Source organism: Chiloscyllium plagiosum, unplaced genomic scaffold, assembly GCF_037043375.1.
Source record: "Chiloscyllium plagiosum isolate Xiang-an unplaced genomic scaffold, Cpla_swu_hap1 HiC_scaffold_9, whole genome shotgun sequence".
NCBI classification, from domain to species: Eukaryota; Metazoa; Chordata; class Chondrichthyes; order Orectolobiformes; family Hemiscylliidae; genus Chiloscyllium; species Chiloscyllium plagiosum.
Window position 1 is genome coordinate 13,818,364 of NW_028270147.1, and position 24,327 is coordinate 13,842,690.

Below are 24,327 nucleotides of genomic sequence, written 5' to 3' on the forward strand. Positions count from 1 at the left end.
TTCACTAATGAGGGAGTCCATGGCTACTGGGGATGGACTCAGTCAGAACAGCCATGACCTTATTAAATGATGGAATGGACGAGGGGGGAGCTGCAGCTCCCAAGAGGTATATTTCTATGTGGTCTGGAGGGGCTTAAACACTGGCCTGAGGGTGAATCCACAGGGTTAAAGCTTGTGTGGTCTGCTTTCTGCAGGAGAAAGGTGAATGCTCTCCGTTCAGTGTCTATTGGGTACAAAGCTCCAATTCGTGAAGCTGCTGCAGTGACTGAGAGGGTGGCGTTCATTACAGACTGCAGTAAATGCATGCTGCTGGGGGCAGGGTCAAGTTCTGTCGGTCCAGTGGGGAGCACTGTCAACGTTCTGAGTTAGGAGCTGTCGCTACTCCAGGTTGACTTAGGCAGTGCTGTACGGTCCAAGGAACTGACTCTTCGATAAGATGTTAAACTGAGGCCCTGTCTCTTCCCTCTTAGGTGGACAGGAGTCATTGTTTTCCTAGAATCCTTTGGCTGCCTTACTGTCAGAAACACAGGAATGAAAATAAAATCCTACAGATGCTGGAAGTCTGAAATAAACACAGAGGATGCTGGAGACATTCAGCAGGTCTGGCAGCATCTATGAAGACAGAGAAAAAGAGTTAATGTTTCGGGTCCAGTTCTGAACAAAAGTCACATCGGACTCAAAAAGCTAACTCTGTTTCTCCCTTCACAGATGTGGCAAGACCAGCTAAGTTTCTTCAGCATTTTCTGTATCTGTCACAGAATCACAGTTGCTACAATGCGCAATGCCATTTAGCCTATCATGTCCATTCCAGCTCTTAAAATGAACATCCCACCTAGAATAATTCTCCAACTTTCTCCTTATAACCCTAGATATATATTTTTCCTTTTCAAATAATTTAACCTGCCTCCGCCATACTCTCAGACAGCACATTCCAAACCATAAGCACTTGCTGAATGCAAAAACCTTTCCCCTTATCTCTTTTGCTTCTTGTATCCAGTACTTTAAATCTATGTCCATCACTCTCAATCCTTTCACAAGTGGGAGCATTTTACCCAAGTCACTCTGTCCAGAACCTCTTGCAATTTTGAAAATTTCAAATGATCTCCCTCAGCGTTGTCATTTCCAAGGAGGACAGTTCCCTCTTCCTCAGCCTCTCTTCGTAACTGTAGTGTCTCATCCCTGGAATTATTCTTGTCAGCTTCTTCTGATCTCTCTCCAATTCCTTCACATCTTACCCAAAGTGTGGTGCCCAGAATTAGACACAATACTCCAGCTGAGGCTGTGTCTCCTAGTGCAACTAGTATCTTTTGCAAGTTTAAACATCATCTTGCTGCATTTGTGCTCTATTCCATAATTAATAAAGCTAAGGACGCTGGATGTTTTATTAACTGTCCAGCTATCTTTAATGACTCGTGCATTTACACCCACTCACTCTGATCTTACATACCCCATTTTCAAAATTCATTTACAGGATGTGGGTATCACTGGATAGTCCAGCATTTATTGCCCAGAGGGCAGTGAAGAGTGAACCACATTGCTGTGGGTCTAGAGTCACATGTAGGCCAGACCAGGTAACGATAGCAATTCTGGATTACTGTGCTGGAAGAGCACAGCAGTTCAGGCAGCATCCGAGGAGTAGTAAAATCGACGTTTCGGGCAAAAGCCCTTAATCAGGAATAAAGGCAGAGAGCCTGAAGCGTGGAGAGATAAGGTAGAGGAGGGTGGGGGTGGGGAGAAAGTAGCATAGAGTATAATAGGTGAGTGGGGGAGGGGATGGAGATGATAGGTCAGGGTGGAGGGTGGAGTGGATAGGTGGAAAAGAAGATAGGCAGGTAGGACAAGTCATGGGGACAGTGCTGAGCTGGAAGTTTGGAACTAGGGTGAGGTGGGGGAAGGGGAAATGAGGAATCTGTTGAAGTCCACATTGATGCCCTGGGGTTGAAGTGTTCCGAGGTGGAAGATGAGGCATTCTTCCTCCAGACGTCTGGTGGTGAGGGAGCGGCAGTGAAGGAGGCCCAGGACCTCCATGTCCTCGGCAGAGTGGGAGGGGGAGTTGAAATATTGGGCCACAGGGCGGTGTGGTTGATTGGTGCGGGTGTCCCGGAGATGTTCCCTAAAGCGCTCTGCTAGGAGGCGTCCAGTCTCCCCAATGGAGAGGAGACCGCATCGGGAGCACTGTCCCCATGACTTGTCCTACCTGCCTATCTTCTTTTCCACCTATCCACTCCACTCTCCCCCTGCCCTCGACCTATCACCTTCATCCCCTCCCCCACTCACCTATTGTACTCTATGCTACTTTCTCCCCACCCCCACCCTCCTCTAGCTTATCTCTCCACGCTTCAGGCTCTCTGCCTTTATTCCTGATGAAGGGCTTTTGCCTGAAACATCGGTTTTAATACTCCTCGGATGCTGCCTGAACTGCTGTGCTCTTCCAGCACCAGTAATCCAGAATCTGGTTTCCAGCATCTGCAGTCATTGTTTTTACCAAGGATAGCAATTCACCTTTCTAATGGGCATTAGTGAACCAGATCGATTTCTCTAACAATTGATTCATGAACAGACTTCTGGATTTTTGTTTTAAATCAAATTCAAGTTCCACCATCTTCCATGCTGGGATTATGAACCCAGGTCCCTGTGGCATTACCAGGATATCCGGACTAACAGTCCAGCGATAATACCATTAGGCCATTGCCTCCCCTTTAGAGTTAAACTCATTATTTTATATCTTCTATTCAGCTTTTTCCAACCAAAATGCACTCCTCTATTGAGCTCAATGTGTCACCCATCCACTGGCTCCACCAACCCGTCCATAGTCCTACATTATCCTCCTCACAGTTTCCAATGCTTCCAAATTTCATATCATCTGCAAATTGTGCCATTGTGGCCTGTGCACCAAGATCTGGGACATCAATACAACATCACGAATTGACTAAACTTCTAAAATTTAAAATGCTTTTCATCATGATGCCTCTTCGGCTATTGCCTTGAAAAGGCACAGTATCACCTTGTAAATCATTCTCTATCAATCCTGCAGTCTTTCTCTGTAACCTGACCAATAGCCTGTCTGAAAACATGAAGACAAAAGTGCAATACTCTGTTGTGGTCTTATCACATATAGTTTGAGACAGTCTTCCACAAACACTCCTTTTGTGCATTGCATTCCTGACACCTGGAAAAACATGCTGAATCTTTTAGTGATTTGTCCATACTTGTCAAGAGGCTTTTGAGTGCAGGAGTAATAAATATCCATCATTTAACACTTCTCCTAATTTGATACTGTTGGCAGAGGTCCATCCTCAAAATCATGTAGAAATTGCGGCAATCCCACAAATGACGCAAAATATTTATAGTCATACAGTGTGGAAACAGAACCTTTAGTCCAGCCAGTCCATGCCGACCATAATCCCAAACTAAACTAATCGCACCTGCCTGCCCTTGGCCCATATCTCTCCAAACATTTCTTATTCATGTACTTATCTAAATGTTTTTTAAATGTCATAACTGAACCTGCATCTCCCAAGTCCTCTGAAAGTTCATTCCACATACAAACCACTCTCATGTCTTTTTAAAATCTTTCTCCTCTCACCTTAAAAAATCACCCCCTAGTCTTGAAATCCCCCACCGCAGGGAAAAGACGCCTGCAATTCTGCTTATCTATACCCTTCACTATTTTCAACTTCCTACCCTCCGGTGAAAAAAAAGTTCCAGCCTATCCAGCCTCTCCTTATATTCAAATCCTCCATTCCCAGCAACATCCTGGTGAATCTCTTCTGAAACTTCTCCAGCTTAATAATATCGTTCCCAAAACAGGACGACCAGAACTGCGCACAGTACTTATTCCAGGAGAGGTGTCACCAATGTCCTGCACAATTCCAGCATAACATCCCAACTCCTAAATTCAAAGGTCTGAGCAATGAAGGCAGGCATGCTACACACCTTGTCAACCACCCTTTCTATATTTGACTCAAACTTCAAAGAATTATATACCTGAGCCCTTAGTCTCTCTGTTCTACAACACTACCCAAGTCCCTACTTTTAATTGTATAAGTCTTGCCTTTGTTTGCTTTATCAAAATGCAATACTTCGCATTTATCCAAATTAATCTCCATCCACCACTCTTCAGCCCATTGACCTAACTGATCAAGATTTCTTTGATAAGATCTCTTTATCACTTACATAATTGTTAAATGAATAATAATAATGAATTGATATTAATAATTAATTAGTCTGAGATAATCTTTAGACCACTTCTCTCGCCTGAGCTGTTCAGCATTTTGGTTTTTATCACCACACACTGTTGTCTATCAGTCGTAGATTAATTCTTTTGAATTCATTCATGGGATGAAGGTGTCGCTGGCTGAGCCAGCAGTTACTGCGCATCCCTAATAGCCCAGATGGCAGTTAAAGGTCTACCACATTGCTGTGGGCCTGGGGTCATATGTAGGCCAGACCAGGTAAGGATGGCAGATTCCTTCCCTAAAGGGCATTAGTGACCCAGATGAGCTTTTCTCCAAAAATTCAACTTATAATAAATTAAAACTCCACTAGCTGCTATGGTGGGACTATGAATACAGATCCCCAGTACAACAGCTGAGTCTCTGGATTAGCAGTCCAACAATAATACCAGCCTTGATGTCAAGGGCTGTCACTCTCACCTCATTTCTGGAAATCAGCTCTTTTGTCCATGTTTGGACCAAGGCTGTAATGAGGTCAGGAGCTGAGTGGCCCTGGCAGAATCCAAGCTGGGCATCGCTGAGCAGGTTACTGCTGAGCAGGTACTGCTTGATGGTACTGTCTGTGACACCTTCCATCACTTTACTGATGATCGAGAGTAGACTAATAGGGTGGTAATTGGCTGGGTTAAATTTGTCTTGCTTTTTATATACAGGACATACCTGGTCATTTTTCCCCATTGTCAGGTTGGCGCCCAGTGTTGGATCAGTACTGGAACAGCTTGGCTAGGGGAGCGGCAGGTTCTGGAGCACAAGCCTTCAGTTCTATTGCCAGACGCTTTCATGTCCCAAAGCCTTTCCACCATCCAGTGTCTCCAATTGTTTCTTGATATCATGTGGGAGTGAATTTAACTGGTTGAAGACGGGTACCTGTGATGCTGGGGACCACTGGAGGAGGTCTCCCTGTACTAAAATGGAATGGTACTCACTACCTTCAGTTACCTCATGCCCTTCAACATGTGCCATCTATTTTCCTCATGATTCTTTCAATCACTTTCTCTCATTATGTAAGAACAATGCAGAGTGTAGAAGCAGGAGCAGGCCATTTGGCCCCTCGAACCTGCTCCATCATTTAGTAAGACCATGACTAACCTGGTTGCATGATCCAATCGACTTTCCTGTCTGGGCCTGCCCAGCCCTGTCCAATAGCCCTTGACTAGGAGAAAGTGAAGACTCCAGATGCTGGAGATCAGAGCTGAAAAATATGTTGCTGGAAAAGCCCTTGACTGCCTTGGCTATCAAACATGGTGGAAGGAGAGCTTAAAGAACTATAATGTGACAGTCGATCTGTTATCGCTTAATATTTTTGAAGGTGGATTAGCCTTTGCCATGTCCTCCTTCTGCATCAATGGTTAAAAATCCTGGGATTCCTTCCCTTATGGCACTGTGGGTCTACCTACAGCATGTGAACTGTAATGATTCAATTGGGCAGCTCATCACCATCACCTTTCCAAGGTCAAAAATTACACGACACCGGATTATAGTCCAGCCGGCCTATCTGAGACAGCAAGCTTTCAAAGCCCCTGCTCCTTCCTCAGGCAGTTGCCAACTGAGTTATGCCTAACTAACTAACTGAGGCTAACTAACTAACTCCAGCTATGCTGGAGGTAGACTCACAATGCTGTATCGGAGGGAATTCAAGGTTTTGACCCACTGACGTGGAATGAGGAAGTGGCAAAGGTTACTCCATGTTCAAAAATAAGAAGAGGCACCAAATCGATGGTCACATTATAGATTTTTGACTTGGCCCAACCCCAGTCCGACACAGACACCTCCACACTTTCTCAAGGGCAACTAGGGATGGGCAATAAATGCATGGCTCAACATAATGTCCAGAAAGGGCCTCACATTCCCTTCAGTTTATGGAAAAGGAAACAGTCACTGAATCCATCGGCCCCATTTCGACATTCTGTTCGGAACAGATTACTGCAGATGTTGGAATCTGAACTGCAAACAAAGAGAAGTCATTGAGACTCAAATGCTTGCTCTCTCTCCATGGAAGCTGCCTCACCCACTGTGATCTCCAGCATTCTGTTAGATTAAGATTAATCTCTGCCTCAACTCAATTTACCTGTCTTAGATTCACAAATCCTTATTCCCTCACTGAACAACAATCTATCACACTCAGATTTCAAAGCCTCCATTATCTCGAACCATTTGGGGAGTGAGTTCTGCATTTCTAACATTGATGTGTTAAAGGCACTTTACAATTGTCTCTGAAATGGCCAAATTCCAAGTTTAGCACTTTATCGCCTTGCTATGGAGGAAGTAATTACTCTGTTGTCTGTACCTTTATCATTTTAACCAGTTAAATCATATTTTAAATGCAAATGAATAAAGAGATAATACTATCTGTCCTCAATTCAACCCTTCATGTTTTGGCATCATGTAAATGTCACCCTACTGCCGAGTCATAGAGATGTACAGCACGGAAACAGACTCTTTGGTCCAACTCGTCCGTGCCGACCAGATATCCTAAAGTAATCTGGTCCCATCTGCCAGCACTTGGCCTATATCCCTCTAAACCCTTCCTATTCATACCCCCATCCAGATGCCTTTGCAATGTTGTAATTGTACCAGCCTCCACCACTTCCTCTGGCAGCTCATTCCATACCATCCTCTGCATGAAAATGTTACCCTTTAGGTCCATTTTAAATCTTTCCCTTCTCACCTTAAACCTATGCCCTCTAGTTTTGGACTCCCCTGAACTGGGGAAAAGACCTCAGCTATTCACCTTATCAATACCCCCCCATGATTTTATAAACCCCTTTAAGGTCATCCTCCCACCTCAGTCTCTGACACTCCAGGGAAAACAGCCCCAGCCTACTCAGCCTCTTCCTATAGCTCAAACCCTCCAATCCAAATCTTCCGACTCTGACAATATCCTGTCTTACACTGTTGGAGATGCCACCTTTCACAGGAGATGTTAAACAGAGGCCCTGACTGCCCTCTTAGATGCAATCAAAGATTTCTTCCCAGTGCTTTGGTCAATATTCATTCCTCAACAAATATCACCAAAAGCAGGCTAGCCTGCCTCCTCATTGGCATCTCCTTACTGGGGAAGGAGCTGAGATTTTGTGCTGGGAAGTATCAGTCCCAGAGGTGAGAGGTGATGGATCATGGAATTGCCAGGACAGTGGTAGCACCGGGTCAGAGTAGAAACAGGGTGTGAGAGGGGGAGTCAAGGCAGGGAACAACAACTGGGAAAGGCATCACCAACCCATTGAGAAACGGACCAAGAAACCACCACTGCAGAGAAGTGGTCCCTCTCAACAAAGTCATTAATAAAAGTCACTTGCTGCAAACAGCAGAGAATGAAGAAGGACTGGTTTAAATGCTATCTGAGAATCACTGTAGTGTGGAAGCAGGCTAGTTGGCCCAGTGAGTCCACACCCACCCTCTGAAGAGCATTCCACACAGACTCCCTCCATCTCTGTAACCCTGCATTTCCCATGGCTAATCTACCTCCCTGGACACTATGGGCAATTTAGCACAGCCAATCAACCTAACCTGCACATCTTTGGACTGTGGGAGGAAACCCACACAGTCACAGGGAGAACATACAGACTCCACACAGAGAGTCACCCGAGGCTGGAATCGAACCTGGGTCCCTGGTACTGTAAGGCAGCTTTGCTAACCACTGACCCACCATGCCACCCTGCTTTAAGCAGACACTAATACATCCCACTCCCCCTTCCTCACAGCCTCCGAGTTTGCAGTGAGTAAGTTCCAATTCTCCAGCACCTTCAGTGGGAAGCAATGCTTCCAAACATTGTATCTGAATGACCCACCTCTGTCGGTGACAAGGGGTCTCTCTGTAAACCCCTAAACTGTCCCTGGGGGCCTGATCACACTGAGATCTTACAACAGAATCCAGCCCACATACAAGGAGCTCCCTGTGCCCTGCTCTTACCCTACTGCCTGTCCTAATTGCCCTGTAGTGTTCCCTTTTCAACTTTACAAGTTCCCCTGAACCTCCCTCCAAATCCCTTTCAGGCAGTGTGTTCAAACTACAGCCAATGGCTACAGTCTGTTTAAAAGAAAGCCCTAATCTCCCTTAGGGTTTTCAGGTGTCCCTTTACGCTGTACCCTGCTGCCACTTGGAACCATCTCTCCACTCTGCATCCACTCCTCTCAATTAAAGCGGCAGATACCTCCTGAAAGCTCTCCATCAGTCTTCCCCGCTCCAACTTCACTGATGCACAGGAACTGCAAATGGGACCTGTCCAATTATTAACTAAATACAATCGAACTGGAGATGAGAAAGAGCGAGAGGGGAGGCCAGTGCCCAGCTGCTGAAATCCTGCATCCTCTTACCTTGTGGTCCCTGAAATTGATGTATCCCTTCAGCAGTGGCAGTGAGGAAGGCTCCGGGCTCCGGTCTGTACCTCTCCTCCTCCTGGTCTCTGCACCGAACGACACCCAGGGACCAGCTCGGAGATCGCTGGAGGAAGCGTACAGTACCAGCAGGGTGCCACAAGTGGAAATGCCCACAAACACTCCGAGCAGATGCCTCTGCACAAAACGGGCACGCGAGGAACGATCGTTGCAAGGAGATAAAAGAGAGAAATTGAACAGTTCGCCACACGTGCGGGAACAGCACAGAGAAAGAGACATGCAAAGTGAGTTTCAAGATCGAGGTCCTTCTCTAGCGTTGCACAACATTATAACGGTTATCGAAAAGTTTAATTTGCTGGTCTCAATACAACACCCATCTGCATGCTGCAATGTCTACAGTTAAACTAGCCTTCAAACTGCAAGTAACAGCGAGATATACATTTGCAAAATCACCATATGCAAATTAAACATTACCACCAGCTTCTTCATTCTGCTGCTGTGCTCTTGGGTTGTAATCTCATCGCTCTCTCTCTCTTTCTCTACTTAGACTATTGTATTAGCTTCTCTCCTCCTTAGACAAGGGATTCTGCAAAGGTTGCATTCAGAGAACATACTGCTGGTGTGCTCACTGAAAATCTCGCACTGCTCTGTCTGTCTCTGTTTCCCTCAGTCTCTCTCCAGCATCATCTCCACGCTTCATGCAGCAGACTCCACCTTCTGCACTGATCGAGTCCACAGGAATCCGCAGGGTCCCAGTGCCTATTCCGCCGCACATCACCTTCCTCCCCTCTCCATACTTCCACAGAAATTATTTGTGGCGTCTGCCTCCTCCCTATGTCAGACCTACAAAGGTCAGGGTGCTAATTAAATTGGAGGTGGTTTTGAGCAGAAGTCTCAGGCAGCTGGCAGTCAGACCTGTTGAGTATTTTCTATCTGCTCTATTCTCCACCCTGTTTCAATACTGCTTCCCTTGCTGTAATTACAAAAGCAGGGGAGACATCTCTCTGTCTAAGATAAACCAACACAATCTTTTGACCTTTGCAAAGGTGGAACACTTGATTTGAGTTCAAAAGACATCCAAAGCGGGTCCCTTTAAAAGACCAGTACCAAAACTAGCCGCCCTCTGCATTGCAAAATATCTCATTATACCTGAAATGATTGGAGACGCTGCTGAGAGAGGTGATAAGGAGCTGTATGAATGTAATTAAAAGAGAAAATGTTGGAAATGCATGATGAAGGGTCATTGTCCGGGAGCGTTAATTCTGCACCTCTCCTCTTGAGTGCTGCAAGATCTACTGAGGGATTCTAATATTTCCTGGTTTTTATGTCCAGATTTCCAACATGGCCAGTATTTTTCTCATGTGTAAATGTAAATCAGTTCATTGTCAAAAGCAAAGGCACGTCAATGCTCTTTATATCTCCAACCTTTCCTTTCCCTCTCCATATTTCCAAATTGTCTTTAATAAAAAGGCCCAGTGTGGGGATTAAATCTCTGGCTTCATTACTGACAAGGCTCGCTCTCTCTCCCCCCAGTGTAAATGTTAGGAGTTGACCATGTGTTTTACAAATAAAATGTATCCTTTTGGATGAGGCAGTAAACAGAAGGACTGCCACCCTGTCACGTGGATGGGAAAAATTTCATGGCCCTGGAGATCTGCTGGGACAGTACTGGTTGGTATGCTGGCTCAGTGGTTAGCACTGCTGCCTTACAGTGCTAAGGACCATGTTCAATTCTAGCCACAGGTGACTGCCTATGTAGAGTCTGCAAATTCCCCCTGCGTCTGCGTGGGGTTCTCCCACAGTCCAAAGATGGGCAGGTTAGGTGGATTGGCCATGGGAAATTGCCCATAGTGTGCAGGGATGTGCAAGCTGGGTGGTTTAGCCATGGGGAAATGCAGGGTTGTCAGGCAGGGGTCTGAATGAGATGGTCTTCAGAAGATTGGTGTGGGTTGAAGGGGCTGTAGGGATTCAATTCAATATCCCTCAAACACTAAGACCACTTCTGAAAAGAGTTTGTTACTCTCTTGTTCTGTCAGATTTTCTCCTGTGTTCTCTGTTTTGATCACTTAATCAGACTATTCTGTAATGATCACATTTCTGTGTGTCAGAGCTTATTGTGCACAATAGGCTGCAATGTTCCCCAACTTTATATCTTTTATTCGTTACATCACTGGCTTTCGGGATGTTTTGAAGTTGTTAAAAGCCCTTCAAAGAATCCTACAGTTTAGAAACAGGCCCTTCGGCCCAACAAGTCCACCCCGACCCTCCAAAGAGTAACCCACCCAGACTCATTCCCTTGTCCTTCTAGATGGTCATGTTTGTGGATTGGAAGGTGCTGTCTAAGGAGCCGCAGTGAATTTCAACAGTACCTCTTGTTGCTGGTACATACTGCACCACTGTGTATTGGTAGTGAATGGAGTGAATATTTATTGAAGTGGTACCAAGCAGGGTACTTTGACCTGAATGGTGTCAATTTTCTTGAATGTTGCTGGAACTGTACCCATCCAGGCAAATGGGGAGTATTTCATCACACTCCTGACTTGTGCCGAATAGATGATAGACGGGCTTTGGGGCGTTTGGAGGTGACTTACTTGCTGCGTGATTCCTAGCCTCTGACCTACATTTACTCCTGACTAATGCACTTAACCTACACATCCCTGAACACCAAAGGCAACTTAGCACGGCCAATTCACCTAACCTGCACATCTTTGGATTGTGGGAGGAAACCAGAGCACCCGGAGGAAATCCACGCGGACACGGGGAGAATGTGCAAGCTCCACACCGACAGTCGCCCGAGGCTGGAATCGAACCCAGGTCCCTGGCTAATGACTGAGCCACCTAGCTACCCTATATAAATGAACTTTCTTTATTTAATCAGATAGCATGGGTTTTCTTACAAAATTGATATCGTCGTTGAAAACAGTATCGGAATTGTGAGATGGTCGTTGAACAATGACAGAAAATATTCTTAGAATCATAACGTTTAACAACAGAAGAGGAGGTCGTGTGACCATTGCACTTGAACTTTTATAAAGAGATATCCACTTCATCCTATTTCCCTATCTTTCCCTTATACCCTTTCAAATTCTTTGTTGCTCAATATCACTTCTTTTCTGAAAGCTGTGATACATTTTAGAGGGGAGCTTGCAGGTTCCCATGTATCTGCTGCCCTTGTCCTTCTAGATGGTCACGTTTGTGGATTGGAAGGTGCTGTCTAAGGAGCCGCAGTGAATTTCAACAGTACCTCTTGTTGCTGGTACATACTGCACCACTGTGTATTGGTAGTGAATGGAGTGAATATTTATTGAAGTGGTACCAACCAAGCAGGGTACTTTGACCTGAATGGTGTCAATTTTCTTGAATGTTGCTGGAACTGTACCCATCCAGGCAAGTGGGGAGTATTTCATCACACTCCTGACTTGTACTGAATAGATGATAGACGGGCTTTGGGGCGTTTGGAGGTGACTTACTTGCTGCGTGATTCCTAGCCTCTGACCTGCTCTCATAGCCACTGTTTTTGAATGGCTTGTCCAGTTTTGTTCCAGGTCACTGGGAACCTCCTGGATGCAATGCAGATGCCGAATCTGGGAAAATAGAATAAAATCCTTCTGGTATGACACAAGGTGAGAGACAGTGTGGTGACGTTAGCTATGAGGGTCAGTGAGTGTATAATGAATGGTTATGGTCAGCCAAAACTTAGGGAAATGGGGAGAGACTAGAAAGGGATGGGGAGGGAAGAATCAGTGATGGATCGTGTAAAAGTGATGGAAGGATGGAACTGGGAAGCAGGTTGATGAAGTTTTCCGACTCATGGAGAGAGCAGGTAACAGTGGAGACAGTAATCCATTTATCAAGAAAACAGAGCCAAATAGATTAGATTAGATCCCCTACAGTGCGGAAGCAGGCCCTTCGGCCCAACAAGTCCACACCGACCCGCTGAAGAGAAACCCACCCAGACCAATTTCCCTCTGACTAATGCACCTAACACTACAGGCAGTTTAGAATGGCCAAATCATCTGACCTGCACATCTTCGACTGTGGGAGAAAACTGGAGCACCCAGAGGACTGGGACCAAAACAGTTCTGCAGTTCAGTTTCCTGTGATATCCAAAGGAAGACCATTAAAGTTAGTTTACTGATGAGAGAGTTGGTAGTCCCCTCAGTCCAGGACTGAAAAACAGACACATACGTGCATGCACAAACATTGCAGGTTTAACAAAGCTTTCCTTTATTGCTCAGAGCATTGAGGTCATGTTGTGGCTGTACAGGACATTGGTTAGACCACTTTTGGAATATTGTGTGCAATTCTGGGTTATCGGAAGGATGTTGTGAAACTTGAAAGGGTTCAAATAAAATTTACAAGGCTGTTGCCAGGGTTGGAGGATTTGAGATATAGGGAGAGGCTGAATAGGCTGGGGCTGTTTTCCCTGGAGCATTGGAGGCTGAGGGGTGATCTTATAGAGGTTTATAAAATCATGGGGGTCATGGATAAGATGAATAGACAAGTTCTTTTCTTTGGGGTGGGGGGGGGGGGGGGGGTCCAGAATTAGAGGGCATAGGTTTAGGGTGAAGGGGTAAGGTTTAAAAGGGACCTAAGGCAAAACTTTTTCACGCAGAGGGTGGTGCATGTATGGAATGAGCTGTCAGAGGAAGTCATAGAGATGTACAGCACATAAACAGACCTTTCAGTCCAACTCTTCTATGCCAACCAAATATCCTAAATTAATCTAGTCCCATGTACCAGCGCTTGGCCCATATCCCTCTAAAACTTTCCTATTTGTGTAACCATAAGTGGTGGAGGCTGGTCCAATCACAATATATAAAAGGCATCTGGATGGGCATATGAATAGGAAGGGTTTAGAGAGATAGGGCCAAGTGTGGGTGAATGGGGTTAGACTAATTTAGGATATCTGGACGAGTTGAGTCTGTTTCCGTCCTGTACATCTTTATGACTCTATGACTCTACCACTATAAGTGTCTTACTTGTACAAGATTTGTAGTAATATTATCACTCAAGGGAAAAATGCACAATTGCACAATGGTATCTTGGCCAGAGATAGCAGAATCTCTCGGTGATTTTCCACTTTTATGACAACATTGCAAGAATTTATTAGGCTACACAAACTGTACAAGGTTATGAGACGCACATTTATTTATGATCACAGGGCTCTGGCAATTCTTCAGACTAGCGATGTTGGAGAATTATCAGCTCCCATCTCGGGAATTGTCTTTTGTGATTTTGGCTTTGAAATCCTTCCCACAGAACTGCATGAGATCTTGGCTGTCAATTGTGTTAGGAAACCCTGCGGTTGTGAAAGGCACCATCTAAATGCAAGTCCTTCCCGCAGCTTCCAACTGTGGCCTCCTTCACAGTTTGAAGTTGGTTGAAAGTAGTGTGACCTCTTTTGTGTTCGAACTCTACGCCTGTATGTACACAAACTGCAATCGTACGCTACAGCTTCATTTATTTGTCCTCCTGCATTTACTGATATTCCTCCATTCTAAGCCTGACGTCGGTGGTGGGCAAGTTGTTGGAGGGAATCCTGAGGGACAGGATGTACATGTATTTGGAAAGGCAAGGACTGATTAGGGATAGTCAACATGGCTTTGTCCATGAACTTTTTTGAAGATGTAACAAGGAGGATTGATGAGGGCAGAGCGGTAGATGTGATCTAAATGCACTATACGGTGTTTGACAATGTTCCCCATGGGAGACTCATTAGCAAGGTTAGATTTCATGGAATACAGGGAGAACTAGCCATTTGGATACAGAACTGGCTTAAAGGTAGAAGTCAGAGGGTGGTGGTGGATGGTTATTTTTCAGACTGGGGGCCTGTGACCAGTGGAGTGCCACAAGGATCGGTGCTGGGTCCACTACTTTTCATCATTTATATAAATAATTTGGATGTGAGCATAAAGGGTATAGTTAGTAAGTTTGCAGATGACACCAAACTTGGAGGTGTAATGGACAGCGAAGAAGGTTACCTCAGATCTTGACCAGATGGGCCAATGGGCTGAGAAGTGGCAGATGGAGTTTAATTCAGGTAAATGTGAGGTGCTGAATTTTGGGAAAGCAAATCTTAGCAGGACTTATAAACTTAATGGTAAGGTCCTAGGGAGTGTTGCTGAACAAAGAGACCTTGGAGTGCAGGTTCATAGCTCCTTGAAAGTGAAGTCGCAGGTAGATAGGATAGTGAAGACGGCGTTTGGTATGCTTTCCTTTATTGGTCAAAGTATTGATTACAGGAGTTGGAAGGTCATGTTGCGGCTGTACAGGACATTGGTTAGGTCACTGTTGGAATATTGCGTGCAATTTTGGCCTCCTTCCTATCGGAAAGAAGTTGTGAAACTTTAAATGGTTCAGAAAAGATTTACAAGGATTTTTTTTAGATTAGGATGTGCAAACTCCACACAGACAGTTGCCTGAGGTGGGAATTGAACCCAGATCTCTAGCGCTGTGATGCAGCAGTGCTAACCACTGTACCACTGTGCTGCCCCATGGTGTTACCAGGTTGGAGGATTTGAGCTATAGCGAGAGGCAGAACAGGCTGGGGCTATTTTCCCGGGAGCATCAGAGGCTGAGGGGTGACCTTATAGAAGTTTATAAAATCATGAGGGGCATGGATAGGGCAAATAGACAAGGTATTTTCCCTGGGAGGTTGGGGGGGGGGCGTGGGTCGGGATGTCCAGAACTAGAGGGCATAGATTTAGGGTGAGAGGGGAAAGATATAAAAGAGACCTAAGGGGCAACATTTTCACACAGAGGGTGGTACGTGTATGGAATGAGCTGCCAGAGGAAGTGGTGGAGGCTGGTACAACTGCAACATTTAAGAGGCATCTGGATGGGTATACGCATATGAAGGGTTTGGAGGGATATGGGCCGGGTGCTGGCAGGTGGGACTAGATTGGGTTGGGGTATCTGGTCGGCATGGACAAGTTGGACCAAAGGGTCTGTTTCCATGCTGTACATCTGTATGACTCTATGACTCCCTGTCCATAGAGCTTTTCATCGTCTGAGTTTATATGTTCCTTACCTTTCTTTCCTCATTAAACTTTCACTTTCTTTGTGGGGTGGAAATATAAGGAGGAGGAACATGCTTCTCTCTGGATAAGCCCCATCCAAGGGCATGAAGTGGGCATTTAACGCAGGGGTGATGTATTGGCTTTGGACATCAGGAATGTGGTGTACCCTCACCTGGATGATCCTGTGACCTAAAAGCTTATGTTGGGAGGATAGTTATGCAAAAACGTGGGTTATATTCCATCTCCTCCCAAATCCCCCTGGATATAGAAAATTGAGAGGCGATGTGATCAGAGTGAATCAGTTGTTGAAAGGATTGAAAAGAGAAGCTATTTCCTTCCTCTGACTGAAAAATGAAACGTGAGGGACGCTATGTGATAACTGGGGAGAAAGTGAGGGCTGCAGATGCTGGAGATCAGAGCTGGAAATGTGTTGCTGGAAAAGCGCAGCAGGTCAGGCAGCATCCAGGGAACAGGAGAATCGACGTTTCGGGCATAAGCCCTTCTTCAGGAAAGTTTGTCCAGCAGGCTAAGATAAAAGGTAGGGAGGAGGGACTTGGGGGAGGGGCGTCGGAAATGTGATAGGTGGAAAGAGGTAAAGGTGAGGGTGATAGGTCAGACTGGGGTGGGGGCGGAGAGGTCGGGAAGAAGATCTCAGGTTAGGAAGGCGATGCTGAATTTGATGGATTTGACTGAGACAGGGTGGGGGGAGGGGAAATGAGGAAACTAGTGAAATCCGAGTTCATCCCTTGTGGTTGGAGGGTTCCTAGCCGGAAAATGAGGCGTTCTTCCTCCAACCGTCGTTTTGTTGTGGTCTGACGATGGAGGAGTCCAAAGACCTGCATATCCTTGGTGGAGTGGGAGGGGGAATTGAAATGTTGAGCTACAGGGTGGTTGGGTTGGTTGGTCCGGGTGTCCCAGAGGTGTTCTCTGAAACGCTCCGCAAGTAGCCGGCCTGTCTCCCCAATATAGAGGAGGCCACATCGGGTGCAGAGGATGCAATAGATGATATGTGTGGAGGTGCAGGTGAATCTGTGGTAGATATGGAAGTTTCCTTTGGGGCCTTGGAGGGAGGTGAGGGGGGAGGTGTGGGCGCAAGTCTTGCACCTCCTGCGGTTGCAGGGGAAGGTGCCGGGAGTGGAGGTTGGGTTGGTGGGGGGTGTCGATCTGACGAGGGAGTCACGGAGGGAGTGGTCTTTACGGAATGCTGATAGGGGAGGGGAGGGAAATATATCCTTGGTGGTGGGGTCCGTTTGGAGGTAGCGGAAATGACGGCGGATGATGCGCTGTACATGGAGATTGGTGGGGTGGTAGGTGAGGACCAGTGGGGTTCTGTCCTGGTGGCGGTTGGAGGGGCGGGGTTCAAGGGCGGAGGAGCGGGAAGTGGAAGAGATGCGGTGGAGGGCATCGTCGACCACGTCGGGGGGGAAATTGCGGTCCTTGAAGAAGGAGGCCATCTGGGTTGTGCGTTTTTGGAACTGGTCCTCCTGGGAGCAGATGCGGCGGAGTCGAAGGAATTGGGAGAATGGGATGGCGTTTTTACAGGGGGCAGGATGGGAGGAGGTGTAGGGAAAAATTTGGAACTGGTCCTCCTGGGAGCAGATGCGGCGGAGTCGAAGGAATTGGGAGAATGGGATGGCGTTTTTACAGGGGGCAGGATCGGAGGAGGTGTAGGGAAAAATTTGGAACTGGTCCTCCTGGGAGCAGATGCGGCGGAGTCGAAGGAATTGGGAGAATGGGATGGCGTTTTTACAGGGGGCAGGATGGGAGGAGGTGTAGGGAAAAATTTGGAACTGGTCCTCCTGGGAGCAGATGCGGCGGAGTCGAAGGGGAAAAATTTGGAACTGGTGATATGTGATAACTGGGCCAATTAGGCTAGAAAGTACAGCTTCACACATGAAGGGTCAGAGATTTTCTTTCTTTGATGGAGTGCGGGTGTCAAGGGCAAGGCCAGCAATCTTTGTCCATCTCTAAATTGTCCTTGAACTGAGCAGCTGGTCAGGGCCATTTGAGAAGGGAGGGGGAGGGGAGTCCAAAACTAGAGGGCATATGTTTACGGTGAGAGGGGAAAGATTTAAAAATAATCTGAGGGGTAATATTTTCATGCAGAGGGTGGTACATGTATGGAATGAGCTGTCAAAGAAAGCAGTGGAGGCTGCTACAATTACAGCATTTAAAAGGCATCTGGATGGGTATATGAACAGTAAGGATTTGGACCAGGTGCTGGCAAATGGGACAAGATTAATTCAGGATATCTTGTTGGCATGGACAAATTGGACCAAGATTAGATTACTTATAGTGTTTAAGATTAGATTACTTATAGTGTGGAAACAGGCCCTTCGGCCCAACAAGTCCACACCGACCTTCTGAAGAGCGACCCACCCAGACCCATTCCCCTGATCAATGCACCTACGGGCAATTTAGTATGGCCAATTCACCTGGCCTGTGGGAGGAAACTGGAGCACCCGGAGTAAACCCGCACAGACACGGGGAGAATGTGCAAACTCCACACAGTTGCCCAAGGCGGAAATCGAACCTGGGACCCTGGTGCTGTGAGGCAGCAGTGCTAACCACTGAGCCACCGTGCCACCCATAAGAGTCAAGATAAGAAAGGCGGCCTTTCTGACTCCATGAGTGTTAAGAGTCAACCACATTGTTGTGGGTCTGGAGTCACACATAAGCAGAGACCAGGTAAAGATGGAAGATTTCTCAAAGGACATTAGAGAACCAAAAGGGTTTAGACAACAATTAATAGTAGTTGTCATGGTCACCATGATGTAGAGGTGTTGGTGTTGGACTGGGGTGGATGAAGTCAGAAGTCACATGACACCAGGCTATAGCCCAACAGGTTTATTTGAAATCACAAGCTTTCAGAGCACTGCTCCTTCATCAGGTCAAGAGGGGCTACACTCCGAAAGCTTGTGATTTCAAATCAACCTGTTGGACTATAACCTGGTGTTGTGTGACTTCTGACTTTGCCATGGTCTCCCCCTGTACTGATTTCAATTTCAGTTGAATCAAATGAATTTAAATTCCAAAATCTGTCATGGTGGAATTGAACCAACAACCTCTAGAACATGAACCAGCTCAGAGGGCTACCATCTCCCCAACTTCCATTGCTGACAGCAATTCGCTTTTGTTGACTCAGTGTGAGAAAGGTTATGGGGGCTAAGGGAGATGAATATAATTGAGGTGCACGCTAGCCATGATCTAACTGAATGACAGGGGAGAGCCAGTGGGCTGAATGGTCTCCACCTGCTCCTGTGATCTAACTTTACGTGTTTAAGTGTTTGCAATGGAACTTGAACATGTCACTGCCTGACTCAGTGGTGAGAGAAATACCAACTGAGCCGTGGCAGACACATCAAACACTAGAAAAGCCAAAAACTTAGACTTGGCACATTGGTGATTAATGTGAAAGATGTTCCAAGTGATAGATGACCGAGCAACAACAGATGGGGTTCCATCGTCATCCTGAAGTGATAGAGACATATCTGCTTGGTTAAATGTCCAAATGTGTTCCTAAATTTATATGTTCTCGTGAAATGTGACTAGAGCGTCTGTAAGATTGTGTCACGAAGAGTTTTGCTTTCCTTGTTTAAGGCAGGATGTACATGTGTTGGAGACAGTTCAGAAAAGGTTTACCAGAATGATACCTAGAATAAGCAGGTCGTCTTGTGAGGATAGACCTTGGGTAGGCTGGTTTGCTTTCACTCGAGCGTAGAGGATGAAGGGGGAATTGATGGAAGTGTGTGTGACATCCTGAATGGACCAAGGTGGACAAGTCCAGAACTAGGGGGCACCCTTTAAGGACAAAGATGAGGAGAATTTTTTTTCTTAGAGAACTGTGGAACTCAGAAGGAGATGTTAAAAATATTAAATATTTTAAAGGCAGAGGTTGATAGATTCTTGTTAGGCAGGGGAATCAAAGATTATTGGGGTAGATGGGAATGTAGAATATTAAACGCAAATAGATTAGCAATGATCTTATTGTGAATGGCAGAGCAGATTTGAGGGGCTGAATGGTCTACCACTTCTTTTTATACAATGGAAGAGTGTATGACATCCTGAATGGACCAAGGTGGACACGGCCAGAACTAGTGGGCACCCTAGTGCAGTCTTGCACTGGAGCACCAATCTGCACACCTTTGATATAGCAGAATGACCCAAGTGGCTTCCCATTATCGACAGAATTTGACACTAAATGCTTAGCAAGCATAGGGAACGCAGAAAACCAGAACAGGCCATTCAGCCCTTTGAACCTGTTCCGCCATTTAAATTGATCATGGCTGATCATCCAACACAGTCCCCTATTCCTGCTTTGATCCCTTCAGCCCTAAAATCTAATTCTAACCCCAACTTTAAAAAAAGTTCAATGTTTTAGCCTCACCCACGCTCTGAGGCAGAGAATTCCAAAGGCTCATCATCCTCTAGTTGCAGAAATCTCTCCTCAGCTCAGTCCGAAATGGCCTATCCTGTATTCTTAGACTGTGATTTATTGTGGGTCTGGATTCTCTGGTCATTGGTAACATCATTCACGTGTGGAAAGTATTTAGTCCTGTGAGCATTTTATAGGCTTATAGGAGATTTCTCCCTCATTCTTCTAAACCCCAGTGAATATAGCCCTAACCAATCCAGTTACTCTTCACATATCAGTCCTACCACCCCAGGAATCAGTCTGATAAACCTTAATTGCACTCTGTTCATAACCAGAACATCCTTTCTCTAGATAAGTACACTATGGCAGGTATGCAAGAGCTTTTAACGGATTAAGGGAAAAGGTGGAGAGGTTCAAGGAAGGAATTCCAGAATAGGACTGCAATCCCTGGCAACCCTCCCAGGATGAGGTGGTGAATTGTTGAAGTTAGGAAAAGGCTGTTGGAGGAGTGCAGGCCTCTCAGGGTTATCAAACTGGAAGAGATTACAGAGCTGAGGGGAACAAGGCCATAACAATTCCAAAAACAAGGAATGTGAATTTCCAACGTCATCAGACAAGGCATCATTGAGAGCCAGGGTGTAGGCTGACTGGGACTTAATGCACGTTTAGGATGGATGCAGCAAAGTCTTGGATAAGCTCAGCTCGACGCAGGATATAATAGTGTATTATCAGACTGATCGGCACTGGTATTGTCGCCTGGAGTTGGCCAATTGAAATTAGGAAGCAAGTCCGGCTTTAAGAAAACTCAGAACGAGAAAGTCTTGCATTTCTTTAACACATTTCCTGACCTCAGTGTGACCCAAACGATTTCACGGGCAAGAAAACGTGGTTTTGAAGCGTGGGTACTGTCACATTGTTGTCAGCCGATTTAGTTATTCTGAAGCCCAACAAATTGTGATGAGCTAAAAGTTTGGCCATCTGCTTTAGTGGTGTGGTTTCTTGGATAAATATTGGCCTCAGCACCTGACAGAATTCCCCTCACTTGTTTGAAAATAATGCTCCGGGGTTTTGTCCACCCACCTGATAGAGCCTGGGCTGAACACCTTCTACAAAGGTTGGCATCTCTGATAATGCACTTCCCACTCCGTGTTGCTCTGTGGATAACAGCGTTCAAACCTCTGGAGTGTTACTCGCTGATCCAGGACTGACACTTTGATTAAGTTAATTATCACTTTCTGAAGCTGTGAATTTACCAATAACGGTTGCCGAAAACTAATTTATTTCATGCGATAGCTAATTCCCTCAAATGGCGGCGGGAGCTCTCTTACTGGCATGTGGGCTACTGCAATGGCAGCAATGGGAAAGTTAAATTTCTTATCGTTTGTAAATAAATCATTTTTCATTGTCTCCTGAAAGTCTTGTTTCCTGGGGAGGAGTTGGTTGCTCCAGAAACACTGGTTGTATGTGGGCGGTCATCAGCTGCAAACATATTGGAGTGTATTTAACTTCCTGATATAACACGGGGGAAGCTGAACTCGAAGCAAACAACTACAAGTAAGAGTGACTGGATAATCACTAACAGCAAGAACCTGATTGATCCTTCCCTAGTTGACCTGAAAGCAACTGCACTGCAAAGATTCTGCACAGGAGGAGCCCATTCAGCTTTCAAACTTGTGCCACTTACTGCACGAGTGCTCTCATTCATTGTATTGCCTCTGTTCATTGTCCCATCGCCCTGCAAATCCTTTTCATGAGCTGGCATCCTTCCAAATCCATTTGGAGAGCTGCTGATCAATGGCTTTACGTCACCGCCCACTCCACCCCACCTTCCAGGCAGCACATTCAGGTCAGAGCCACTCACTGCATAAAAAGAACGTGCTCCTTGCCTTCCTCCCTCTTCTCCCCATCCAGCACAGCCCAGATTTGCAGGCCTACCCTGGAAACTGCCCGTGGAAATAATGCAGAAGTCCCCATAAACTCCCCATAAATTAGCTCTCAGATGAGTGCAATTGGTAATGATACTGCTTTGGCGCCATCTTAGGTACAGGGTACCCAGGTACATAGACTTAAGTATGTATTCCAGACTGAAGGAATTATAAATAAAAGTTCAGCGTAAGAATAAAGAATCTTTCTTTTTAAAATGTACTCAAATTGTAGTCTTTTCACCAAGTTCGTGCCAGCACAGAGACTTCAGACTGTCAGGGCTGAGTCTCGAGACCACACTAGGCTTTAAACCTTGAGGTCTCACTTCCAGGCCACAAACGCCTTACTTGTGCTCTGGGACTCACTACCCAGCCACCCCCCACCCGGGACTCTGTACCCCACGCTCCAGCCTCCACTCCGGGGCTCACTTCCCCCTGCCCCGGCCTCCACTCGGGGACTCACTACCCCCTGCCCCGGCCTCCACTCCGGGACTCACTACCCCCCTGCCCGAGCCTCCACTCCGGGACTCACTACCCCCTGCCCCGGCCTCCACTCCGGGACTCACTACCCCCCTGCCCGAGCCTCCACTCGGAGACTCACTACCCCCTGCCCCGGCCTCCACTCCGGGACTCACTACCCACCCACCCCCCACCGGGGACTCTGTACCCCATGCTCCAGCCTCCACTCCGGGACTCACTTCCCCCTGCCCCAGCCTCCACTCCGGGACTCACTACCCCCTGCCCCAGCCTCCACTCCGGGACTCACTACCCCCCTGCCCCGGCCTCCACTCCGCGACTCACTTCCCCCTGCCCCGGCCTCCACTCGGGGACTCACTAACCCCTGCCCCGGCCTCCACTCTGGACTCACTACACCCCTGCTCTGGCCTCCACTCCGGGACTCACTACCCCAGCCTCGGCCTCCACTCTGGACTCACTACCCCCCTGCCCCGGCCTCCACTCCTGGACTCACTACCCCAGCCTCGGCCTCCACTCCGGGACTCACTACCCCCCTGCCCCGGCCTCCACTCTGCGACTCACTACCCCCTGTCCCGGCCTCCACTCCAGGACTCACTTCCCCCTGCCCCGGCCTCCACTCCGGGACTCACTACCCCCTGTCCCGGCCTCCACTCCGGGACTCACTTCCCCCTGCCCCGGCCTCCCCTCCGGGACTCTGTACCCCATGCTCCAGCCTCCACTCCGGGACTCACTTCCCCCTGCCCCAGCCTCCACTCCGGGACTCACTACCCCCTGCCCCAGCCTCCACTCCGCGACTCACTACCCCCCTGCCCCGGCCTCCACTCCGCGACTCACTTCCCCCTGCCCCGGCCTCCACTCCTGGACTCACTACCCCAGCCACGGCCTCCACTCTGGACTCACTACACCCCTGCTCTGGCCTCCACTCCTGGACTCACTACCCCAGCCTCGGCCTCCACTCTGGACTCACTACCCCCCTGCCCCGGCCTCCACTCCTGGACTCACTACCCCAGCCTCGGCCTCCACTCCGGGACTCACTACCCCCCTGCCCCGGCCTCCACTCCGCGACTCACTACCCCCTGTCCCGGCCTCCACTCCAGGACTCACTTCCCCCTGCCCCGGCCTCCACTCCGGGACTCACTACCCCCTGTCCCGGCCTCCACTCCGGGACTCACTTCCACCTGCCCCGGCCTCCCCTCCGGGACTCACTTCCCCCTGCCCCGGCCTCCACTCCGGGACTCACTACCCCCTGCCCCGGCCTCCACTCGGGGACTCACTTCCCCCTGCCCCGGCCTCCACTCCGGGACTCACTACCCCCTGCCCCGGCCTCCACTCGGGGACTCACTTCCCCCTGCCCCGGCCTCCACTCGGGGACTCACTTCCCCCTGCCCCGGCCTCCACTCGGGGACTCACTACCCCCCTGCCCCGGCCTCCACTCGGGGACTCACTACCCCCCTGCCCCGGCCTCCACTCCGGGACTCACTACCCCCTGTCCCGGCCTCCACTCCAGGACTCACTTCCCCCTGCCCCGGCCTCCACTCCGGGACTCACTTCCCCCTGCCCCGGCCTCCACTCCGGGACTCACTTCCCCCTGCCCCGGCCTCCACTCGGGGACTCACTACCCCCCTGCCCCGGCTTCCACTCCGGGACTCACTACCCCCTGCCCCGGCCTCCACTCGGGGACTCACTTCCCCCTGCCCCGGCCTCCACTCGGGGACTCACTAACCCCTGCCCCGGCCTCCACTCCTGGACTCACTACCCCCCTGCCCCGGCCTCCACTCCGGGACTCACTACCCCCCTGCCACGGCCTCCACTCCGGGACTCACTACCCCCTGCCCCGGCCTCCACTCCGGGACTCACTACCCCCCTGCCACGGCCTCCACTCCGGGACTCACTACCCCCTGCCCCGGCCTCCACTCCGGGACTCACTACCCCCCTGCCCCGGCCTCCACTCCGGGACTCAC

At 48.1% G+C, this 24,327-nt stretch overlaps 1 protein-coding gene across 3 annotated transcripts in view; it reads right to left on the reverse strand.

Annotated features, from left to right (window-relative positions):
• Positions 1 to 21,794, reverse strand: part of st6galnac5a (ST6 (alpha-N-acetyl-neuraminyl-2,3-beta-galactosyl-1,3)-N-acetylgalactosaminide alpha-2,6-sialyltransferase 5a) — an 84,226-nt gene extending 62,432 nt beyond the window's left edge. The window contains exons 1-2 of one of the 3 annotated variants that reach the window (XM_087990256.1): positions 21,652 to 21,794; positions 8,550 to 8,747 (exon numbers count right to left, since the gene is read on the reverse strand). In XM_087990256.1, the coding sequence (XP_087846382.1) occupies positions 8,550 to 8,747; positions 21,652 to 21,729 (276 nt within the window). In that variant the 5' untranslated portion in view covers positions 21,730 to 21,794. Of the gene's footprint in view, positions 1 to 8,549; positions 8,748 to 9,044; positions 9,217 to 12,040; positions 12,146 to 21,651 lie in introns of those variants that run through there. The other 2 variants (XM_087990257.1, XM_043698683.2) reach the window with 2 other exon arrangements.
• Between the last annotated feature and the right edge of the window lie 2,533 nt (positions 21,795 to 24,327).